General features: G+C 34.5%; 1 protein-coding gene across 1 annotated transcript in view; it reads right to left on the reverse strand.

The window, feature by feature from the left end:
• LOC128991743 (division abnormally delayed protein) overlaps nt 1-20394 on the reverse strand; it is a 164025-nt gene that overhangs the window by 46097 nt on the left and 97534 nt on the right. Inside the window, exon 3 of the mRNA XM_054414900.1 lies at nt 8381-9150. Within this exon, the coding sequence (XP_054270875.1) occupies nt 8381-9150 (770 nt within the window). The remainder of the gene's footprint in view (nt 1-8380; nt 9151-20394) is intronic.

The following is a 20394-nucleotide window of genomic DNA, read 5'->3' on the forward strand; positions in this document are numbered from 1 at the left end:
GGTGGTCAATTGTGGGGGAATTGTGGGTGTATTTGAAAAAGTAAATATAGATATGTCTGGTATTAGAGTGCATACAAGAGTCAATGCTGCTTAAAAATTAGTACTGTAGTGTAAACAATAAAAGGAGATTCCTTTATTCAATGTTTTTTTACGCCCAACAACTTAAGGTAAATAAAACATGATGAATGAAAAATAACATTTTCAAAGAATGGTGACGGTTGGAGAGAAATTCTACGTGAGTTTGAAGGAAGAAATATGTTTGCGGTTAAATTAGGGTTAAACTAAATAAGGTTTCTAGGCAAACCAAAATGTACCACAAAACATTGTTCACATGTTTGTCTCAAACACCTATATTCTATAACATAAACGTGAAAAAATTTAGTTAAATAAAACAAACAGACAACACTTTGCAAATTGAACTGTTATATATTTGTCAACTTAATTAAAATCTGTGTCATACAACTAAAGTTAGATTTCGATAAAATCATTTAAAATATTGCAAATGGAAAACTATTTGAATCAAGTATTACAATAATAATTCAAAATGATTGTATAAGGATAATTGTTTCGTAAACATCTCATGATTATTTAATTTGAAATAACATAGTAAATGAAACAATATGCAAAATGATTTGTTAGATACAGTTTGTTAATAATTTCAAATAGTATAAAACGCGTTTAGGAAGCAGCTTATGTAATTTAGAGAGTATTCGACGCGATACTGTAACGTGTGTGGTTTAGAGTAATTAACTAAACGAGGCTTTCAGAGAGAAACTACGTTTATTTGATACTCGTAAACTCGATACGTCAAATGCTGCATTTAATATCGCCTCTGTCCTCTTCAGTTCAATGGTTCTATTAATAAAATCAGATTTGTGCACAACTAAAATACAATTAGTTCAATATGATTAAAGCTTATTGTGAATTGAATAAGTGGAAGTCTTCATGTTTGATTGTTGCTATACGAGTTAAATTATTAATATTGCAAGTTCGATATTCATGTTCTCGTTTTGCTATTTAAAGAAGGAAAAAATTATCTAAATTGATAGGAAACATAAAACATTTATTGTAAAACACTTTCAAGGTTCAATGCAATATGAATTATAGAATGTGAATACAATCCAGGATTAAGAGCATTAGTTTGGTTTAAAATTTCATTTTAAAATAAGTTTATTCCCATCTTATAAAATCCATAAATAATAGCGTCCAAATTTTCTATCTGGTAGTAATTAGTTAATAATAGTCCTGTTTTTATTTCGTACAAAGAACAGCCACTGAAGTTCAAAGATACATGTACAGTTCTTTTTATTTAAGCAAATCAAGTCTTCATAGAATAGATGCTAACTTATTCAGTATAAGCCTACAGCAAAAGCGGTGATTGATTTAAAATACCACGACAGATATTTTGTCCCACAAAATATAAAAGAGACAGTGATATTATAGTGATATGGTACAATCATTTAACACATTACAGAATCTTGATAAATTTAAGGTAATTTTGGAGAAATACAGAGGTTTTAATAATTATTAAAAGCTTAAAATTTTTATTAATTATCCACAGTAAAAACACGTAGCGCTCACAACTACCAAGAACTAAAATGTAATGGTTACCAAATCTATTTCCAACTCCCGTCCAATGGTATTGTCCCACCTTTAAACTTGTGCAGTATATCAAACCAGTGGCCGGCGTATCGGGTTGTAACATTGAATTACTTTCTGGTATGTTTCCTCCAATGTGGGATATATTATATATCATCCAGAATTTATTTTTATCTACCAAAACATACAAAGTTATAAATTTATTAATTGCAGAAAGAAGAAAATATTATTTTGTATGAATCATGGTAAAACAGTTATTATTGTAGTTTTACATAAGTATAAAACTAATTAATGTAACTTTCTATATTTTTCGTAATTTTATATGTGCACAATTCTACGAGCAGCTAGTACTAGTATTAACTAGTACTTTTCTCGCTCAAACTAAGTTTTTCTGAAATTATCGTAGACCTTTAATACTTCCAAACTATTACAGGGTTTAATTAACTCAAACTTATACAAAACTTGACGTAAGAAACTTAATTAACTCTTAGTGCTGAAAAGCACTGAAGAGCACCTGATACTAACACACTGATGAAATTTAACCAAACAAAAAAGTAGGTAGCGTAAACAAGCCCTACTTATTACAAGGTGACTAATATTTGCCTAAAATATGAAAACATAGATAAGATAGAATGTTCAAGAGTGTACATTACCTTATAGCATTCTTTATATTCACTTTAAAACTTACATGAAAAATTTATAATTAGATCAAGTTGAAATCATAATGAGAATTGAATGATAAACTAGTTGTTAAGTCGAATCCAAGTCCTGCTCACTGAGCAAGTGTTGCAAATTAGTTATGAATAGTTGCTTATTCATGTGTGGAGATAATATACTGCGTGTATCACTTGGGGATGCGATTACAAAGTTTGGGTGCAAAGTTTTGACAGCAGAGATTGCCAGAGTTGCAGATCCATCTAAATGTCAACGTAGGCATTGGGGAGAAGCTGTACGCGCACAATCCATCAAGTCTACTCTGCACGATGATACAGGTGACAATATGTTACTGAGTTAATAATACTTGTCCACTCGGGATCTAGCCAATGGTCGTGCAATAATTGCGCCAAAGAGTTCCTTAATTGCACCAAGCCCTAAAAGGGTCCCCAAGAAATGTTCCTTAGTTGCACCAAGCACCATTTTGTTGTGAGTTGCCGGCAGAAGTAATGTTCTTGTTTACATGTCTTTCTAATATAACCTAACATATACTAACCTAATCTAACCTATCCTAACGTACTCAATTATACTGACATAAAGGCCGCTTCTTGGCTTTTTAAGGAACGTATCGGGGACTCCCTGGAGTAGTTGGCGCAATTCAGGAATACCCAACTAAATGGCTAGGGTCAGTTGGCGTAATTAATGGCGGCCCTAGCCAATAGGGATCTGTTCTATTGGTCATATGGGACAGACATTAAAACTTTCAATCAGTATTTACGATTCTGAAACCCGTACTGTCGTTTTTAGCTCAAATATTTATTACGTTTTGTTTAACTGATTATTTTTCCTATAAATTCGCATCTATTTAACTTTATGTTACTTTAATATATTTCAGCTACAGGACATTCTTGGCCATATTTCATAACCTCAATTTCTTCTGACAAACTGGGAAGTTGCAAAAACAGTGATGAATCAACCGAGAGCTACAATACAAGGTTGTCAGCAGGTGATCGATCTTCGAGTAATTTATCAATGAAGTACCAGGTTGCAGTTTTTCAATTTTATTTATTAAATTTTTAACTAGTCACGAGACAAAATGACCAAGCACTAATTTATGGGGGGAAGAATCGTTGTGTTTACATGTACATTTGGCTACATGAGGTAAAAGCAGGAAGAACACGAGCAAATAAACTACCATCTACGCTTGAAGGACAGAGAATTGTATCTTAAGAAATTTCGTACCGGTATCGTTTTGCCAAAACAAACATTTGACCAAAAATTAAGTTTTTATTAATTTCTATAGCCAACTGTAGAAACATTTGGCTACAAGAAGCAAAGCCAGGAAGAAGGAGCAAAAACCAAGGATCAGCTGTTGAGGGCAGGTGGTGTGACCCGTGCCACTAATTGTATCCGGGTCCAGGACCGAGGGATGCTGGGGGGTGATGAAGGGGGTTGGTAGGAGATGAGGAGGGAGGAGGTACAATGTATGCACTGTCACATCTCAGCAACAGCAGTGTTTACGGTGTGGATAGATTGTGTTGACACTTGTCCAACTATTTGGGTATTTTATTCAGAAGCTTGCCAACATAAACATCGCTTACTTGGGTTTATGTGGAGGTTTGAAGAGGTTAGAAGATATTTGTGCAACAACTGGGTATTTTGTTCAATAGCTCATCGACATAACTTATAAGGCTTGAGTTGTATGTATGCAGCTGTTTTGCCATTTTATTCAATAACTTGTTGTCATGCATCCCTTCCACAGCCAACGCTTTCCAAGGTGTATACTGAGATTTGATAAAGTGCGAAGATACTGGTGCTTTTAGGCTATTTTATACAGAGAGAAGCTTGCCAACATAAACAACTCTACTTTCTAAGGTTTTTGCAGAGGTTTTGAGTTTTGAAGATAATTGTGGAACTATTTGGATATGATTTTTCATTAGATTGATAAAATAAAGGTGTGGAAAATCCAGAAGACACTACTTTATTTACTTATCAAGAATTTACTAGTAACCTTATGTAAGTTAGTGTGGAAATCCAGTCTTCACTCACTGTTTAAAATTACACTAGTGTACATGTTGCTCGAATTCGAGCAATTACAAAGTATTAAAGGAGTTATTTCAGAATTAATAACAGTCATATTTACAATGAGTTTAAAAGAGTCAACTCAAATATTACCGTTGTGTAACTCAGACCCTGGTTATCTTCGTTATTGATAAACCTAAAGCATTCCGGACGGTTCTCTCCTTCTCTAAATGCCTCGCTGTACAGGCAACACAGGTCATTAATAGAGGGCCAATTGAGAACGAAAAGTCGTTTTGGGGTAGTGTAAGGGCGCATTTGTTACCAAATAGTTAAAGTTGTCCAGGTTCAGGTTCAGACTGTGATGAGTTAAGCCTATTACGCGCCACTGTTCTGTAGCTGCGGTCGTTATCACGATTACGCCTCCTGTCTATGTTTCGTTGTCGTTGCGTCGGAGACATTTAAAAGAAATAAACAACAATTAATAAACAAATTATAGCTACACAAAACAACGATAAATGCACAAATTTAAGTTACAATCATGCTAACACAATCCATCATAGCGATACAAAACAACGATAAATACACACATTTAAGATACAACCATACTAACACGATCCGTCTTGGGGGTTATGTTTACACAAACTCAAATAGTAAATAAATGTACTCAATGTGTTTCATTGAATTGAAAAGTAAATAACAGCAATAAAATTATACAGCTGATCAAAATGTAAACAATTATGTTCTCCATAAGGATAACATGGGCACTTTCAAAGCCACTGGGGCAGGGCCCAAGGGACATTTTCAAAAATGTAAGGTCAGTTTGCAAATCTACGCGACACGCTCTTTCCAATGAGACGTCAATGGATAAAATCGGTTAAAAAATGGCGGAGGAGTTCAACCGACAAACTTTCGTGTAGCGTATTAATTATATAGATGTAAACCTCACTAAAGTGCCAGTTTTCCCTGTTTACACACTCAATAGCAAGCGAAAAGGGTAATTAGCATCTGTAACTTTGGCACGGATAACTTTGTAAGCCGAGGATGACTATGATGAATAACTAACTTGAACAGCCCCCGGCTACAGAACTATTTCAATATTGCCTAATCATATTTGTGATTATCTCAGTATGAATTGTCATCAGATCACTTCATAACTACAAATTTATCATATAAATTAGCGATTTTGGTCAGCAATTTAAATTTATTAAAACCTTGTAACAGGTTGTTTTGAGGTTAGTAAATTAATCGAGGAGGCACTATCGAGCAAAAATACTGTATAATCGAATATTTTAGCTAAAAATATTTACTCGTAACTGTATTATGTATTCATTGGTGTTGACGCGATATGTGAATTAACCGACGTAACTGATTTATCTACCTAACTTCCCATCAGCACTGTTGTGATGTCCTATGTAATGCAGGCAGGCATGAATTTGACGAGATTGACCTACATCTACTAAACTGAGATCACGTTTTAGACATTCGAAATAAATCATTTATACACGCGGGATTTCGTTAAAACCAAGAACTTAGTTCACCTGATCGAACATTACGAGCTTCTATTGCAGTGTTCCCTGTATCTTTGAGGTACAGACTATAGCTCACTTACTGCCCTAACAATGTGGCACATACATTAACAATTTAAGCTTAATATTAAAGATTTTTAAACGGGGTTTTTGTATTCAACTTCAATCTGAAAAGCTACGATGACATTCTGTTTTTTTTTTTTTTTTTTTTTTTTTTTTTACACCAACATTAAATAGTATTACAAATGAGGATATTACTAACTCCATGCTTTAATACTCGAATGATTTCTATTCAATGTAAGTACATGGTTATCATACGATACATTATCGTTTAGGTTAGATTGAAAATTTTTAATATTATAGCTACAAGACAAAAAAGAGTTGTTGGAGCGCTATCTTTTAGTGGAATGCTCTTCTTGCAAATAGTTAAACTAAACCACTATAAGTGTCGATGACACAAAGTTTGGTAGAGACTAAGTCGTCGCATTATTCACGGAAACTAATCATATCTGCTAATTTTAACACGAAGCCATCGACTGCCCGCAGCTGACGCCTTGGCACAGCCGCGAGGCTCGGTTAGAAATAGCGACTTTTGGTCGCTAATATTTCAACATCCAATATAAATCCGTCCAGACCCCATAATTGCAAGATGTAACGCCCAATTAGGTCAAACCGGGCCAATCAAATTACTGTGATTTCGGTTGATGTTTAAATCCAATTATTGAGCTAGTAATCGAATCCGAAGGGGTCTGGATCAAATTATGTTGACGAAACTGGGTAACTGATTCGAACTACCTGTTCTGTTTACTAACAAAAGTCCAGGCGATTGTGGGAATTTACTGACCAAACCCAAATTGTACTCGAAGGTTTAAGATAATCACACAATTTATAGGAATAAAAATTACAACGATATCTGGCGGTAATACAAAAACTTAGTAATAGTAAAAATTTAGTAAAAGCTTTGAAACAAACAAAATACAGTACAAATAAAACTGCCAATCAAACCCACAACTAACAGTGGATAGTCGAATAGTCCATCGCCAACCGAACTCTCAGCACGCAGTGGACGGCGGTGGGCGAGCATCCAGCCTATAACCGCGTCCGCCCACAACACGCGGTAATTAAAACAGATTCATTCCGCCAATAAATACACCGAACACTTGTTTTATTGTTGGAAATAAGCTCCGTAAGTGTTTTCAGCTTAATTAAGCGGCTGGATGATTTGCGACGCGGGCAGTCCACCGTGCCAATGTCGGGTAGTGTACTCGAGCTGGGTACAGATTTGCAGGAAAGATCCTAAACTGCTTTACCTGAGTGTAAAGCCACTAGAGTGGTATGTGCAATGTGCATTGGTAACTTTACTTACAATGGGAACTGTTGGAGGAGAGAATCACATTCGCGGTTGAACTACGACATAACTTGCCACTTACTGGTATCTTAAGACACCTTACTGGTTGGATCTGATAAAAACATCACCCTAAGTGGATAATCCAACCAATAGTTAAGAAATGAACGTTTAGAATATTCCATAAAATTTAACACTGATGAGATTAAATGACAGTACTTTACACAGAAGGTACTTTCAGTCTGAGTTAAATTCCACTTGAAGTGATTCATTGAAACAACATTCAAGAAACAGTATTTAAAAAACTCGCTTTTAATATGCCATGAAACTAAATACTGAGATAAAATAACATCCCACTTTACAGAGAATTAACTCGTTAAACATAAACGAACTAACGGAGTTGCAGACGAGTTGCGAGTTCCAACTCCAAGCAAACAGTTTAAGCCAACACTTCAAAACTATTTTCATCGTGCATTTTATACCCTCTAGCAACTCAATGTGATGTTTTTAAAATTGAAAATTGTTATTTGATGCATGAATAAAGCTGCATAAGTATTGAAGTTTGAAATTTATGCATACTATTGCGAAGTTTGAGTGAGAATTGCATTTCAAGAAAAATAGAGTTGGCACTATACCAATTACTCTTGGAAGATTTTAATTTGCAAAAAAGGATTTAAAACCCCTTTAATTACATTAAGGACGATACAACTCAATTTAAAAATTTAAATTTAAATTAGTTAATCTTAGAATATTTATAATACAAATCAAAATGTGTTTATGGACACTTTATTTTGGTAACTACAATGAGAAGATACCGCATTCTTCTTTGATATTATTGCAAAGCATTATTTTGGATTTGAACCTACATTAAGTTGACTAATCCTAACCCAGTAAAACATTCCAGTAATTTGAGTGCAAACGAGACATTCAAATTTGCCGTTACACTTGCATTACTACAAGTAATAATACGATGCCTCCATTTCATTCCCTTGCCGTTAACAGAAGAGAAAAACACGGGTCGCCAATTATTTAATACACCAATAGGAGTTTTGGAAAAGCAGAGTGGGAATGCCGTTTCCGCACTACTACACCACTGACGATGTGCAACAAGTCAAGACGCCACGTTTTTTTACGCAACAGACAAATTAAAATACATGTAAGTGTAATCGTTACCAAATATACAATAAATGATTATCTTAAGTTTATTTAAACATAGTAATGTTTATAATCTTACCTTTTTCTCGATGTAAGGCCCCTTGATGGAGGCGTACATGATGGCGTCAGATATCCTCGTGGTCAGCGTCCTCAGCACGGCCTCCACCCCGTTGTGTTCCCTGGTCTGTCTCACCAGACGTTCCGTCTCGCTCAGGAAGTTGTTCCAAGGAAGGTCCAGCTCATGGGCTCGCTGCTGGGTCAAACAGCCTCGCATCACATTCAGGCAGTAGCCGTTGCAAGGTTTGATGGTCGACGGTAGACCCTGACATCGCGGACAGTAGTACAACCTCATCAGGGCTTCATAGCAGTTATCCAGCCCGGAGGAGTTGGACGAGGACATCAGCTGATCAGTGGTGTTCAGGATGTCCGCTCCCAAAAGTAACGCTTCAAGGAGCACTTTGGTTTCCTCGAAGGTTTTCGCGATGTCCACGGCTATTTCCCGCGGGTAGTCGCTGAAGGGGAGTATATCCGGAAAAGCTTTCCGCAGACAAACTTTGTACTCTTCCGTGAAGTCGGTGGCGTGCAGGTTCACCGCTTGGTGGTACACCAGTGGGAACAGCTGGGCGAAGAAGTCGAGCACCAGCTCCTGCAGCGCGGTGGAGTCCCCTGAGGGGATGCTGGATGGTAGCCCGGGGCCCAAACCGGGGTCGCTGCGGTTCAGGTACGACAGGAGGCTGCCGTAGAGCGCGGAGATGGGAGGATGTGCGAGTGTGAACATCCGAGAATACGCCTCGCTGAAGAGGGTCAGCGTCTTGTTCTCTGACGTCCTCGCCAACAATGTCACATGACCTGAAACAAGGAGAACACTTTTGTCAGTATTTCATTACAAATCATATTGAACTCGGTGGGAAATTCATACAAAACACCAGATGGAAAACTTGTCCTTCAATCAATTTAGTTTGTAAAACGTATTGTAACAACTTAGAAATCTGAACTTACATGTTACGTAGGTCTTAGATAGATTCTACTTTAGTAATACTACTGGCATAGTACATAAGGTAACATACTAACAACGACTTTGTATACAGTAAACAGTTAGACATCCTACCTTTATGGGGACCAGCTATAGCCAATTTTTCTGCGATCAGATCCATTTTCTTTTATATTATTATAATACTTTTAATTTAGATACTTTGATGAATGATGTGACAATTTAAGATGCCACATATAGTTAAGAGTAGCTAGCCATATAAGTTTGATTTGCTTTTAATAAAGTAAGTGTATACAAAACATTAGTAATTGACAGTAGAAGCTTGATTCAACTACTATTTTAATTCGGAATTTTTCGACAAAAAAATGTAAATAAAATGTCTACTTCTCTATATAGTCAAACATAATTCTAATAAGGTAGCATATCGTTACAGGCAAATCATTCGAAACTTCATGCCATCCTAAGATTTTGATCCCACAATAAAAATAATTCATCTCCTACAACCGTCTTATTGGGCCCACAATCTGTCATCTCTAGGTGTATGAGTTCCAAGGTTCAACATATCAACAGATGTTGCATTCTCTATACATATGTCGCAACAGCAAGTACATTGTCGGGGTGACTCATTCGGTCCTGGTTAGGTTAAACAGGTCGCGACCACAGATAGATTATAGCCACAGTAGGTGGCATTCAATTGCAACATAGAATCTCTTTTCAATCTCTCGGCCGATCTCTCGGAAAGATCAAAGAGATTAATATGAATCACTTAACGCTAACCATATTTTCGTGTATCAATGGAAATGTGTATGTGTGCAGGGTAAGTGTAAAATATTTTCATCGTGTCATTTGACGTTGTATTAACATTCTAATAGATATATAAAAATTGGCCCGACAATACTCGATGTATTTACGTACACATTTTATATTTTTACAAAACGGCAAAAATATGTGTTACATTGGCTATTGGATATCTACCTGAACCTCAAGTCATCATCAGAGCCAATCGGACACTCAGATCATACAAGATTATTAACGTAGCCAATGTAAAATATTTATTATATTTTTAACATCTTGTAAACATGTACACTATATAGAATAGTGTTAAGACTATTATATCACATTATAGCTCTAACAAGTACAATTTTAATGAATAAGTTATTTATTTACGATCTAAACTATGCATGAAAAACGTATACAATTCAAAACAAAAACGTTCTATCACGTCAGAACACACAGCAAGAAAACACAAATAAAATATATCATTGTTTTGTGTACTTCGGTACAACAGTTGTGAAGACTGAGATAAACCAAAAAGCACGTAGAGGAAAGTAAAGGTTGGTTTACCCGCCCTACCACCTACGCACACATGTACAGACATACACACTCACACGTACACAGACAGCAGAGCCAGGGTTGAGCTGTACAAACTGCGGATGCGAGCTTTAGCCTTCACGTGTTCCGATTTTTAAACAACTCGGAACGTTTTAGGTAACGACTCCGCCCGAGCGTGCTCTAGGAACTTTAGGACTTAAAAGAGACGGTATTTTATTAACTTATATAAATATATGTTTTATTTTAAGAGGACACTTATTTCGATACACGAAAACCGTGTTAAGAATAAATTGTGATAAATTTAATCATTCAATTTAATCGGGTTCATTGGTATATCAAATAAGGGAAGACAGCTTATTATTTGTTCACGAAGTGTCATAATTTATTGTTCCAAATAATGTGTGAAATTTATTGTTTCAATAGGCATGTAGTGTTCAGATTTTAGTAAATATGAAAAAATATGCTTGGAATAAAGTACTGTACGGTAATAGAACCGATTCCCCAAAAACTTAAGACTCTGTCAGATAATCTTTTACGACCTGTATTCTTTTATTTTACATGAAAATATAATAAATTACTTTTAATTTTCCAAAACCCCACAATTTTTAAACGAGTGAAATTTACTGTAGTGATGGTGATCGTACTGAATTTGAAGCTTGCAACTTAAATAGATTTTAAGTTATTAATATTTTAGGGTAAATAACATACCAACAGACATATACACGGTTTCGGCCTATGTTCAGATTACAATTTAGGTATGATCAGATGCAAGGAACAAATCCACATAGAGAGACAAGAGAGTTTTCTGACACATTGAAGAAAAAAACATTCCCTTGGGCTAGACAAAAGCAATTAATAACTGCAATACCACAATACCGGCTTGAACCATAACATATTTACTCCAACCCAAATATATATACTGCTGATATTTTGACACTAAAAACAATACAAACACAATGAAAACTTCGAAGGTAAATGCGGCGAAACACTTTCACGAAGGGTCAGAACGCAGATGTAATAAATCTACGAATGATTTAAACATTTGCAAAACTTTCGCAATCTTAAACCCAGCCGAGTTAATAATGTAAGCCATTTTCTCGCTTAATTCCGTGTTGTACCAACTTAGGTAGATTGTAAATGGGGGTGAGGGTGGGACGCAGGGGGTAACTTGGCAACTGACTTGATTATTCTGGACACAGCCAATCAAAAGTTATTCCTTTAGAGGGTGAGTTTTATTAAGTTATCACGGTAAAGGAACTTTGATAGTTCGAAGGGGTTCTTTTATCAAGTTGTCCAAAGACAGCTTCCTTGCTGTTGTGATGTGTGGAATTGGGTGAAATAAATTGGTTAAAATGCACACGAGTATCCAAAATCATGACTTGCACAGTATATTTAAAGTGAGATCACATTGTAGATGAAATACGTCTGTGAATTCGATGAATTTATGTTTTTAATTAATTGCAGATAAGGAAATTATAGCGATTTCATAAAAAAAATTGAAAAAATCTTGATTACTATATTCATAAAATATTATAAATCTACCATCACAAAAAATATTCAAGTAAAATATACCAGAAAGATTTTTAAATTTAACGTGATATTTTGTAATAAACTTCCAAGTGTTATGTATTGGGTAGAAACCAAGAGATTTCAATATTTCAAATGAGTCAATATTAAATCCTAACCCTTTTTTTACTGTAAAACAATCCTCATCCATCATAATACGGGTTATTAATTAAATGAATCATGTGGTCAACGCTATGAAGCAACGTGGCCAGGGTCTGTACCTTTCCCCAACAAAAAATTTTTACAATAACATTTTATTGTAACGGCGTGGCGTTTAAACACTTCAAATATTTGAGAAAATTGATATACAGGCCTAAACCAACAAAGCGTGCATAACACAATAGCGGTACCAATTATTGAGTCAGTGTACAACAGTTAATTGTTCAGCAGAGTCCGTGCTGATGGAGCAACCAGAGACGTGACGTCAGCGTCTGGCTCAGCTGTGATACTGAGACGTGAGATAGTGGTTGTATCAGCATCTCATGACACGCGCTGCAGCCGCTGCAGAATACACACACTGACCTCGCTGACCGTAGTATCGCTGTCTTTCATTGTCTCACTGTTACTTGGGAAACGATATTCATTGTGAATGCTAAACTCTTTATTTCAATACAGTGTACAGTGCCAAACAAAATAAAAAAGATTAATTTACCAGCTAATTTGGGGCCGAATTCCGTTTGGATTACCAAACTTTGCGGATATGCAGGACAACTTAGAAAAATTGCATCAGGGGAATTTTTAGAAAAAAATGTACAGACCTTAGTATTAATACATTATGATATGATGAATATAATATGGAACGATCACTAGTAAAATTGAATCATATTTTTCGCATATTTATTAGATTTATCAGGGCTCACAACACAAATAAAGAGATAAATTTGTGAAACATATATTTTTGAAATGACTATTCGTTTTACAGAAAACTTTAAGATCATTAAATTATATAACGACAAGAAGACATGCTGGGAAAATATTTTGTACATTAATAAAGAAAATATAAGATAGGGATTAAGTGAAAATGTTTAATTACACCAGTATATCAACTTATTGGAATTTGATTTTTAAATCCCCACAACCAAATCGATTATTTATGATATAGCAAATGCTACGTAAAATAATGTATTTTATATTATGAACTAACTGTATTAAATGATAATAATTTTTATATATTTTTGTACATTTTATTACAATATATACCTATATCAAAACAAATGATAGCGAAGACGAAGCACACATTTGACAGTAGAAGTATGTTGTATATTATATATATTTTATATAACTTTATTAGCCAAATGGTATTTTGCATTGAGATTTCGATTAAACAATTAGCCATAAATCTAGTACTCATATTTAAGTAAAGTATTGCATTTAATCATTTGCAAGAGAGCTTAACAAAATTAACACTTTGGAAAGAAAGGAAGATGGAAAGCCTTTTACGCTGATTGGTGAAATGGGAGAAGAGCTGATGAAAGCAAGTAGCATCTCCTGATTTAATTACTAATATAATCCCTTCTCATTAATAATCCCGAGGGAAGAACAGGACTCGGGGAGGATTGATTCGCAATCATCCGGGATAAACGGGATGAGCGGCTAAACGACCACCCTGCTTCTGCAATTTTACTCGTCCTTCATTATTATATTAAATTGATACATGTTTGGGTGCTTTAATAAATTTAATAAGGCCCGATTTAAGGTTACTAACTAAGTTAGCTTTAAAATTTTCATGTTTCAAAAAATATTGTATAAAATGTTTATTGTTTAGAGGGTTTAAGTCTGAGCCGATAATTCTGTAAAGCCGTGGAAACTTACTCGTAATAATATGTAATACATTAGATTTGAAGGTAGATTAACGCATTTTTTGTCTCAATACAAGATATTTATAACCTACTATGCACTAAATTTTCTATGCACCAAATTTTATGCATTAGCTCTACCATGCATTCTTATGTTTATAAAAGATATTCCTGTAATAGGAAAGCTTTAAATTTTAACCCTTCCTTCCTTACATGATACTAACAACTTTTAAGTAAATGAGCAAATGTATTTTTGAACACCCTTTGTTTGTTATTTCCAAAATTTATTTCTTAACAATGAGGCATTTTAAAGCTTAAAACAATATCTTTTACAGATTGGACACAAATAGGTTTAAACTATATCATTGTGTAAACAAAAATTAAAAAGGTTACTGTGTTTTTAATAGGAAATTAAAATCATGTTACCAATTGAGTCAGTTACTCATTTCTACGTATTTTTATAGATATGAGTAAAGGATGTGTTTATAATAGAGTGAGCTGTCTCGTATAGATTTGTTACGGACTTATATCAGCGGGTTCTTTAACTAGGACCATTTATTAAAGCCCGACGATCAAGAACAGCTGGATCCAGTTTTGAACAGTTAAAAATCTTCGTATTTTGTCAGTATCGAATCGGCATAAGTCTAATTACTACGAGAGCCCTTTAATTACTCATATACAATGTGATGTAGTTACATTTGAGCTATCAATAAATTTCAAATACCATTTCAACACTATGAAAGCCATCAACTGTAAGATATCCAAGGAGATAAAATCCTATGATTAAATATATAAGCTTTTCAAGTCAAACAATATCATTTGAAATATATAGATACTACCTAATACACTGCTCTGCCAAAAAGAAGGGTTATTTGAAACAAGGCCAACCCTTGAGGTGATCGAATTCACAATTACATCAGGAGGTATTAGGCGCTGCGACAGGTGAAAATCCGTATTGGGAATACTCTGTAATCCCTAGGCCGCCACCAATCCTCCCCTCCCACCCTCAAACCACGCTGAGGCGAGAATTACCTAGAAAAACGTTAACGTCAGCCTCGTCCTCCCGAGCTTCTAATGCTTTTGTTTTGTTAGATTACACCCAGAGGTTGAAGTTTAAAAATGTACAACAGGAAATCGTATTGGTTTTTAAGGTCTAAATTGCGATAAATCTTCAACGTTTTATAAGTGATTGCGTACAATTGTAATATAGACTCTGGATGGACAAAATAAACATATGTAGATGTATATTACCTGTGGCTACAGTAAAACGACACTGTTTAGTTGAAGTAAAAAGTATATTTTGTCATGCTAATTTTCACCATCGGCATTTGTTTGGTTCTTTTAATAAACGGTGCTAATCCTGGCCTTGTTGCCATATAACGTTAAATGTGTTGTCAGATGCTACTCGTACACTCATTAATTGATATCCCAATTAGAAATAGTGCCTGGGTCCAGAATGTCTCATTTGGGTTCGAACCAGCGACCTTCAGTTTGAAAGTAATTATTACAATGTACTGTAGTCTTTTTAAAGTACATCATCAGATCCAAAAACGTCAAGTTGTATTATAGCTCAAGGTTGGAATTATCATGATGTACTCATTAATATTGTAAAAAATACTGTAGTAATTGCAACTGTACAGGATTGTTGTCTGAAGCAATAAAGTAAGGTAAAATGAACCTCAAATTCGCAAGTTTGTAGTTACTTCAGCCACATATACATGTGTGTTTAAGTGCCTTAATTTTGTTGTTGAAGATGCAAAAGACAAAAATTGTACAATAACAATACAGTAGATAGGTGTGTACATGTGTGTACAGTGTGTATATATGAGACTTAATGGCACATAAACAATGTGTAAGTTCTACCATAGACGAACTGGGAGTATGTTTAGCATTGACTAAATATGTAATAGACCCATGGGTAATGTAATATGCCCATGGAAATTACTAAGAAATACGGGGCTATAGAATACAATCTATAGCTTCTTAGGACTACTGTATATTCTATAGCCCTGAAGAAAGGTGGGCGAATGTTGTACCAATTGATACACATTTAAAATACTTTCACTGGAAATTATAAACCATTTTCATTAACTAAACTCTCCATATTAGTTGTATAATTAACCAAATTAAAATCTATCAACAAAAACCCGGCTTGAATACAGAATTAAAAAGAAAAGCTAAATGAGGCAGGAAAAACGATAAAGTTGAAAAGGTTTCTTACAAAGCGGAAGCAGTGTGCAGTGAAGCGCTCACAAGTCCATTCAATAACACTGGAATTTCTGTCAGATCAGCTGTATTGGAAACTATACTGGCACTACATTCCCTCAGACATTTCACTTCGCAAGTTAAAAGTCAGGATATTTAATACTTCTGACTGTTATTTAATCACTACTGTTATTGTAATAGTTCGAAGTTGGTGTTGTAACTCAATTTTATGATTGACATTTTTGTCAGGTGGAAGAGGAACCACCTTTCTGTAAAAGTAGGAATTCACTCGTTCTAACAAAAAACTATATAGGCTATTAATCACTAGCTATAGGAAAATAAATTTAAATTGGACTGATAGTTATATAAAAGTAAACAGAAATATAAATCGGTAAATTGGAGTTGTTTGGGAACGAAAACGAAACAATATGTAGTGTCCAAATGTTTTGAAAGGATATGAAATTACACTTATCAATATAGCATGATCGTTTGTTGTATTTTTTTTTTTATTTATATATTAATATGCAAGCATGACCTTTTTCCAAGCTCGTGTGCACCGCAGGGAAAATCTACGCATACTGTTAGAAATATATATTACTGTAGATGTGCAGAATCCCTTTATAAATTATAATAGGAACAAAAAATAAGTTTGGAATTTGAAGAAATAACATGGGCCTTGTGGGTTGCCATACTGGTGACGCAATAGCAACGAAATATAACCAGAAAATCAAAACAAATTAAAAAATTCCAATCACATGTTTTATTTAGAGCATAGGGTGAAAACAGATAAGTCTGTACCTACATTACATTTTTGGTCGAGTATTCGAGTAGTCGATTATGATAAATACGAGGGGTATTAATAGTTTTTTCATTGATACCCCCCAAAAATCTAGAATGTACAATCTCAACACAAAATAATAAACAAATTCATTTGTCATAGTAAGATATCGAAGTACTGTTAAAGACATAGTAGTTTATTAGATGGGAATGAGTAGTTCTATTAAATTTTTCCACCAATCCCCATCCATATCCAAGTAACTTACACAGTTACAAAGTACACAATTTTGACACTACTCATTGTAACAATCACCGAAACGTCCCACAGTCTAATTCAAAGGAAACATTCAGAAGAGAAGTTTAGAAACTTGGAAATTTTCAAAGAAGTTTTGCGGATGAACAAGAAAACGCACGCAAAGTTGGAGGCGCAAAGACGGAAAGGAATAAGTGTAAAGCCGGAAGTTTGGCCGTTGAGCCACAGCGCAACTTTACACTTTGAGTTGGACAAACCTGCATGCATTCACACGTTACGTGACGAACATTCATAACTTGGTCAAAGTGACTGGTACAGAGATTTAATTTGTAGTACAGTATTTTTATAGTGCAAATTGATGGAGTAACAAACATAAATTTGTCAGACATTTTGTTCTCGACAGTGACTAGTAGCGGGATTTTAGTGATACGTAACTCTAGATAAATTTATCTGAGATTTTAGTGATTTGTAACTCTAGAAAAAATTTTCTTTTGTAGTGTATTATGTTTTTAGATAACACTAGTTGTTACCCACGGGCTTCACCCCGTTTGACATTATAAGTTTAATAAAACTTTTGATTGGTTAAGTTAACCTTAAATAAACAAAATACAGTAAAAGAAACAAATAATCACACCTGGTTTTAATAAGGTAGCCTAATAAATAACAAACAAATAAGTACAGCTGAGGTCTTTTTAACATTAGGTATATGAAAAGTTCCCTTTAGAAAGGAATTACGACCTTAAAGGGCAATTGATGACATAATGGATAGTTTTGAGCAAGGTTTCTCGTCATGACGAACATTTTAAGTATATGGTTTATGGGGTGTGACTTGTAGTTTTCTCAAAAGTTCATGGGTCCTTTTGGCTTTATATATAGATGTTTACAGTAATCAACCACCATATCTTTTACAAACACTTTCGAGCTGGACACCTGCTCAGGTAATGATTTGGCTGGTTCTGATTTGCTAAACTCATCATGTCTACTAGGAGGAAGAAATAAAAAGAACAGACGTCATATTTTAAATATTTATCCAACACATTTAAACATACTTGGTTCATTGAATTAATTAAGTCTAATCATCACAGTTACACACACGATTTCAATCTTCTTAAATCCGACATAATATTGAAGGTACGATGGTCTGTTAGTTTAGTTCACTATTTAATTTTAATTAATCTAACTACATATATTAATTTAACTATAATCTCATTATGTCTTAGTGGTATGATACGTACGTGAGTTTAAACAAGTTTCAATTCTTGTTCGTTAGCTTACGTACCGAAGTTTTCATGTCAATCATTTTTAATTACATTTAGTAATATAATTCAGCATTTCAATCATAATTAGCCAATTAACAAATCAAAAACCCGTAACAACCAGTTGGAATCCACGGCGTTAATCCACTCCTGAATGTGGAAGTTATAAGTAGGTAAAGAATTCCAATCGTCCCAGCGTCGGCAGCCACAGACAGATATCAAGTATCAAACAAAACAACCAAGGACCGACCGAATTCCGATGAAATATTGATGGCAGATAAAAAAGTGGTTAAATGCGAGATGGCCAGCGATCAGAAGGGATTGGGGTTGGAAACTGTCGTGGGTTGGTGACGCGGAAGAGAATCCGGCGACGAAGGACCTCTTCTGAGGACTCTGAGACAAAATCAATAATATAAACTTATATAGTTAAAACTAAATAATGTTTTAATAGGAGTAATCTGATTTACTGGCTTTATCTTTATTACTTAAGTGGCCTTTAATTTATTTACTTCATAGTAGGAGACATTCCGAAACAGCTGGTTAGGGAATTAATCACCTACAAAACCATTGGTAGTTGCCAGAATTCAGTCCAGGGCCTTCAGCACGGACTGATTGACCGTGTCCCAATAAGTATCTACTGCAATACAGGTTAAAAGTATTAGTGGTACAGTAAATTGCTTATGCAGAGACTACTTTAGTAACTGAACTTTGAAAGAAATGCGTATCCTCTTGACGTGAATTAAAAATGGAAGGTATTAAAGGTGGACATTTAGTTGCTATGTTTATTTATTTATTCTTCCAACGGTAACACAATTTTTACATTCAAATATACATTAAATGGGTCGAATCACTTTAAGTATGACATACATAAACAAAGCATAATTAGGTACTAAAATATGTGCAATAAATAAGAATGAATATGATATCACAATTACTACTAGTACTACTATAACTATTAGTATACGGGGTACATTTATAGTGCTATCCTCTTTATTATCATTCTAGGTAATCGTAGGGTCAATAAAGCCACTTCAAGACGATACTTATAGGGAAATTCTTATTATTGCTGCTCATTACATATCGGAAATGTATTATTTCAAGAAAAATCTTACAAACTCAGAATCCAAGAAAAAACATTTGCAAAAACTTTATAAAAGACAACGAATGATTTTTTCATAGGCTGACTTTAATCCATTTAACTATATTATCGTTAAATAAATCTAAGTTTTTTTTACATTACTAATTCACTTTTACATGAGAAACACCCTTTCGAGACGACATTTAGAGTGTAAACTTGTGAGCAAATTCGACTCAAATTTCATAAGGTTATTTTCTCTCAGATTTTCGCATCAAGAACTTTGTGTTGATAGGTGTCAGACTTTTGGCTTCTCTGGAAACATCTCGAGTGAAACTAGCAAAACAAGTAGAATCTTGTAAAATTTACTGGGCGCATTACGTATTACGGATCACTACAATAGTAAGTAAGTTGAAATATTTAAACCGAGAAACCTGGGAAACAACTTAGTGACCAAAGAGAGGGAATGATTATAGAAGCGTTCAACAGGCAACGAATTATTTCTTTGAAATCGTGTACATATATAATCTCTTTTTGCATTAAACGAAGTATCCCATAAATGAACAAGGAGCAGATTTTCTTAAAGAGCATGGTTAAATTATCCTCATACAATTCTTTGCTACCGATTCAATTTTTACCTTTAGTTATTGATAAAATTATGTTTTGCCAAATGACTTGCTGTAACGTAATACAGTAAAAACTTTTGCTCCCGAGAGCGTTTTCGGGGCACAGGAATATTCATGGCAAAACTCAGCGACCGTAACGTTATGGCATCCCTTTCACTATATCTAAGTCTCAACTGAAGTGAATTCAATACTATTTTTCTCGACAGTAAAAGAAGA

This window comes from Macrosteles quadrilineatus, unplaced genomic scaffold, assembly GCF_028750875.1.
Source record: "Macrosteles quadrilineatus isolate MER2022 unplaced genomic scaffold, UCM_ALF_1.0 Scaffold_4__1_contigs__length_99947679, whole genome shotgun sequence".
Taxonomy (NCBI): Eukaryota; Metazoa; Arthropoda; class Insecta; order Hemiptera; family Cicadellidae; genus Macrosteles; species Macrosteles quadrilineatus.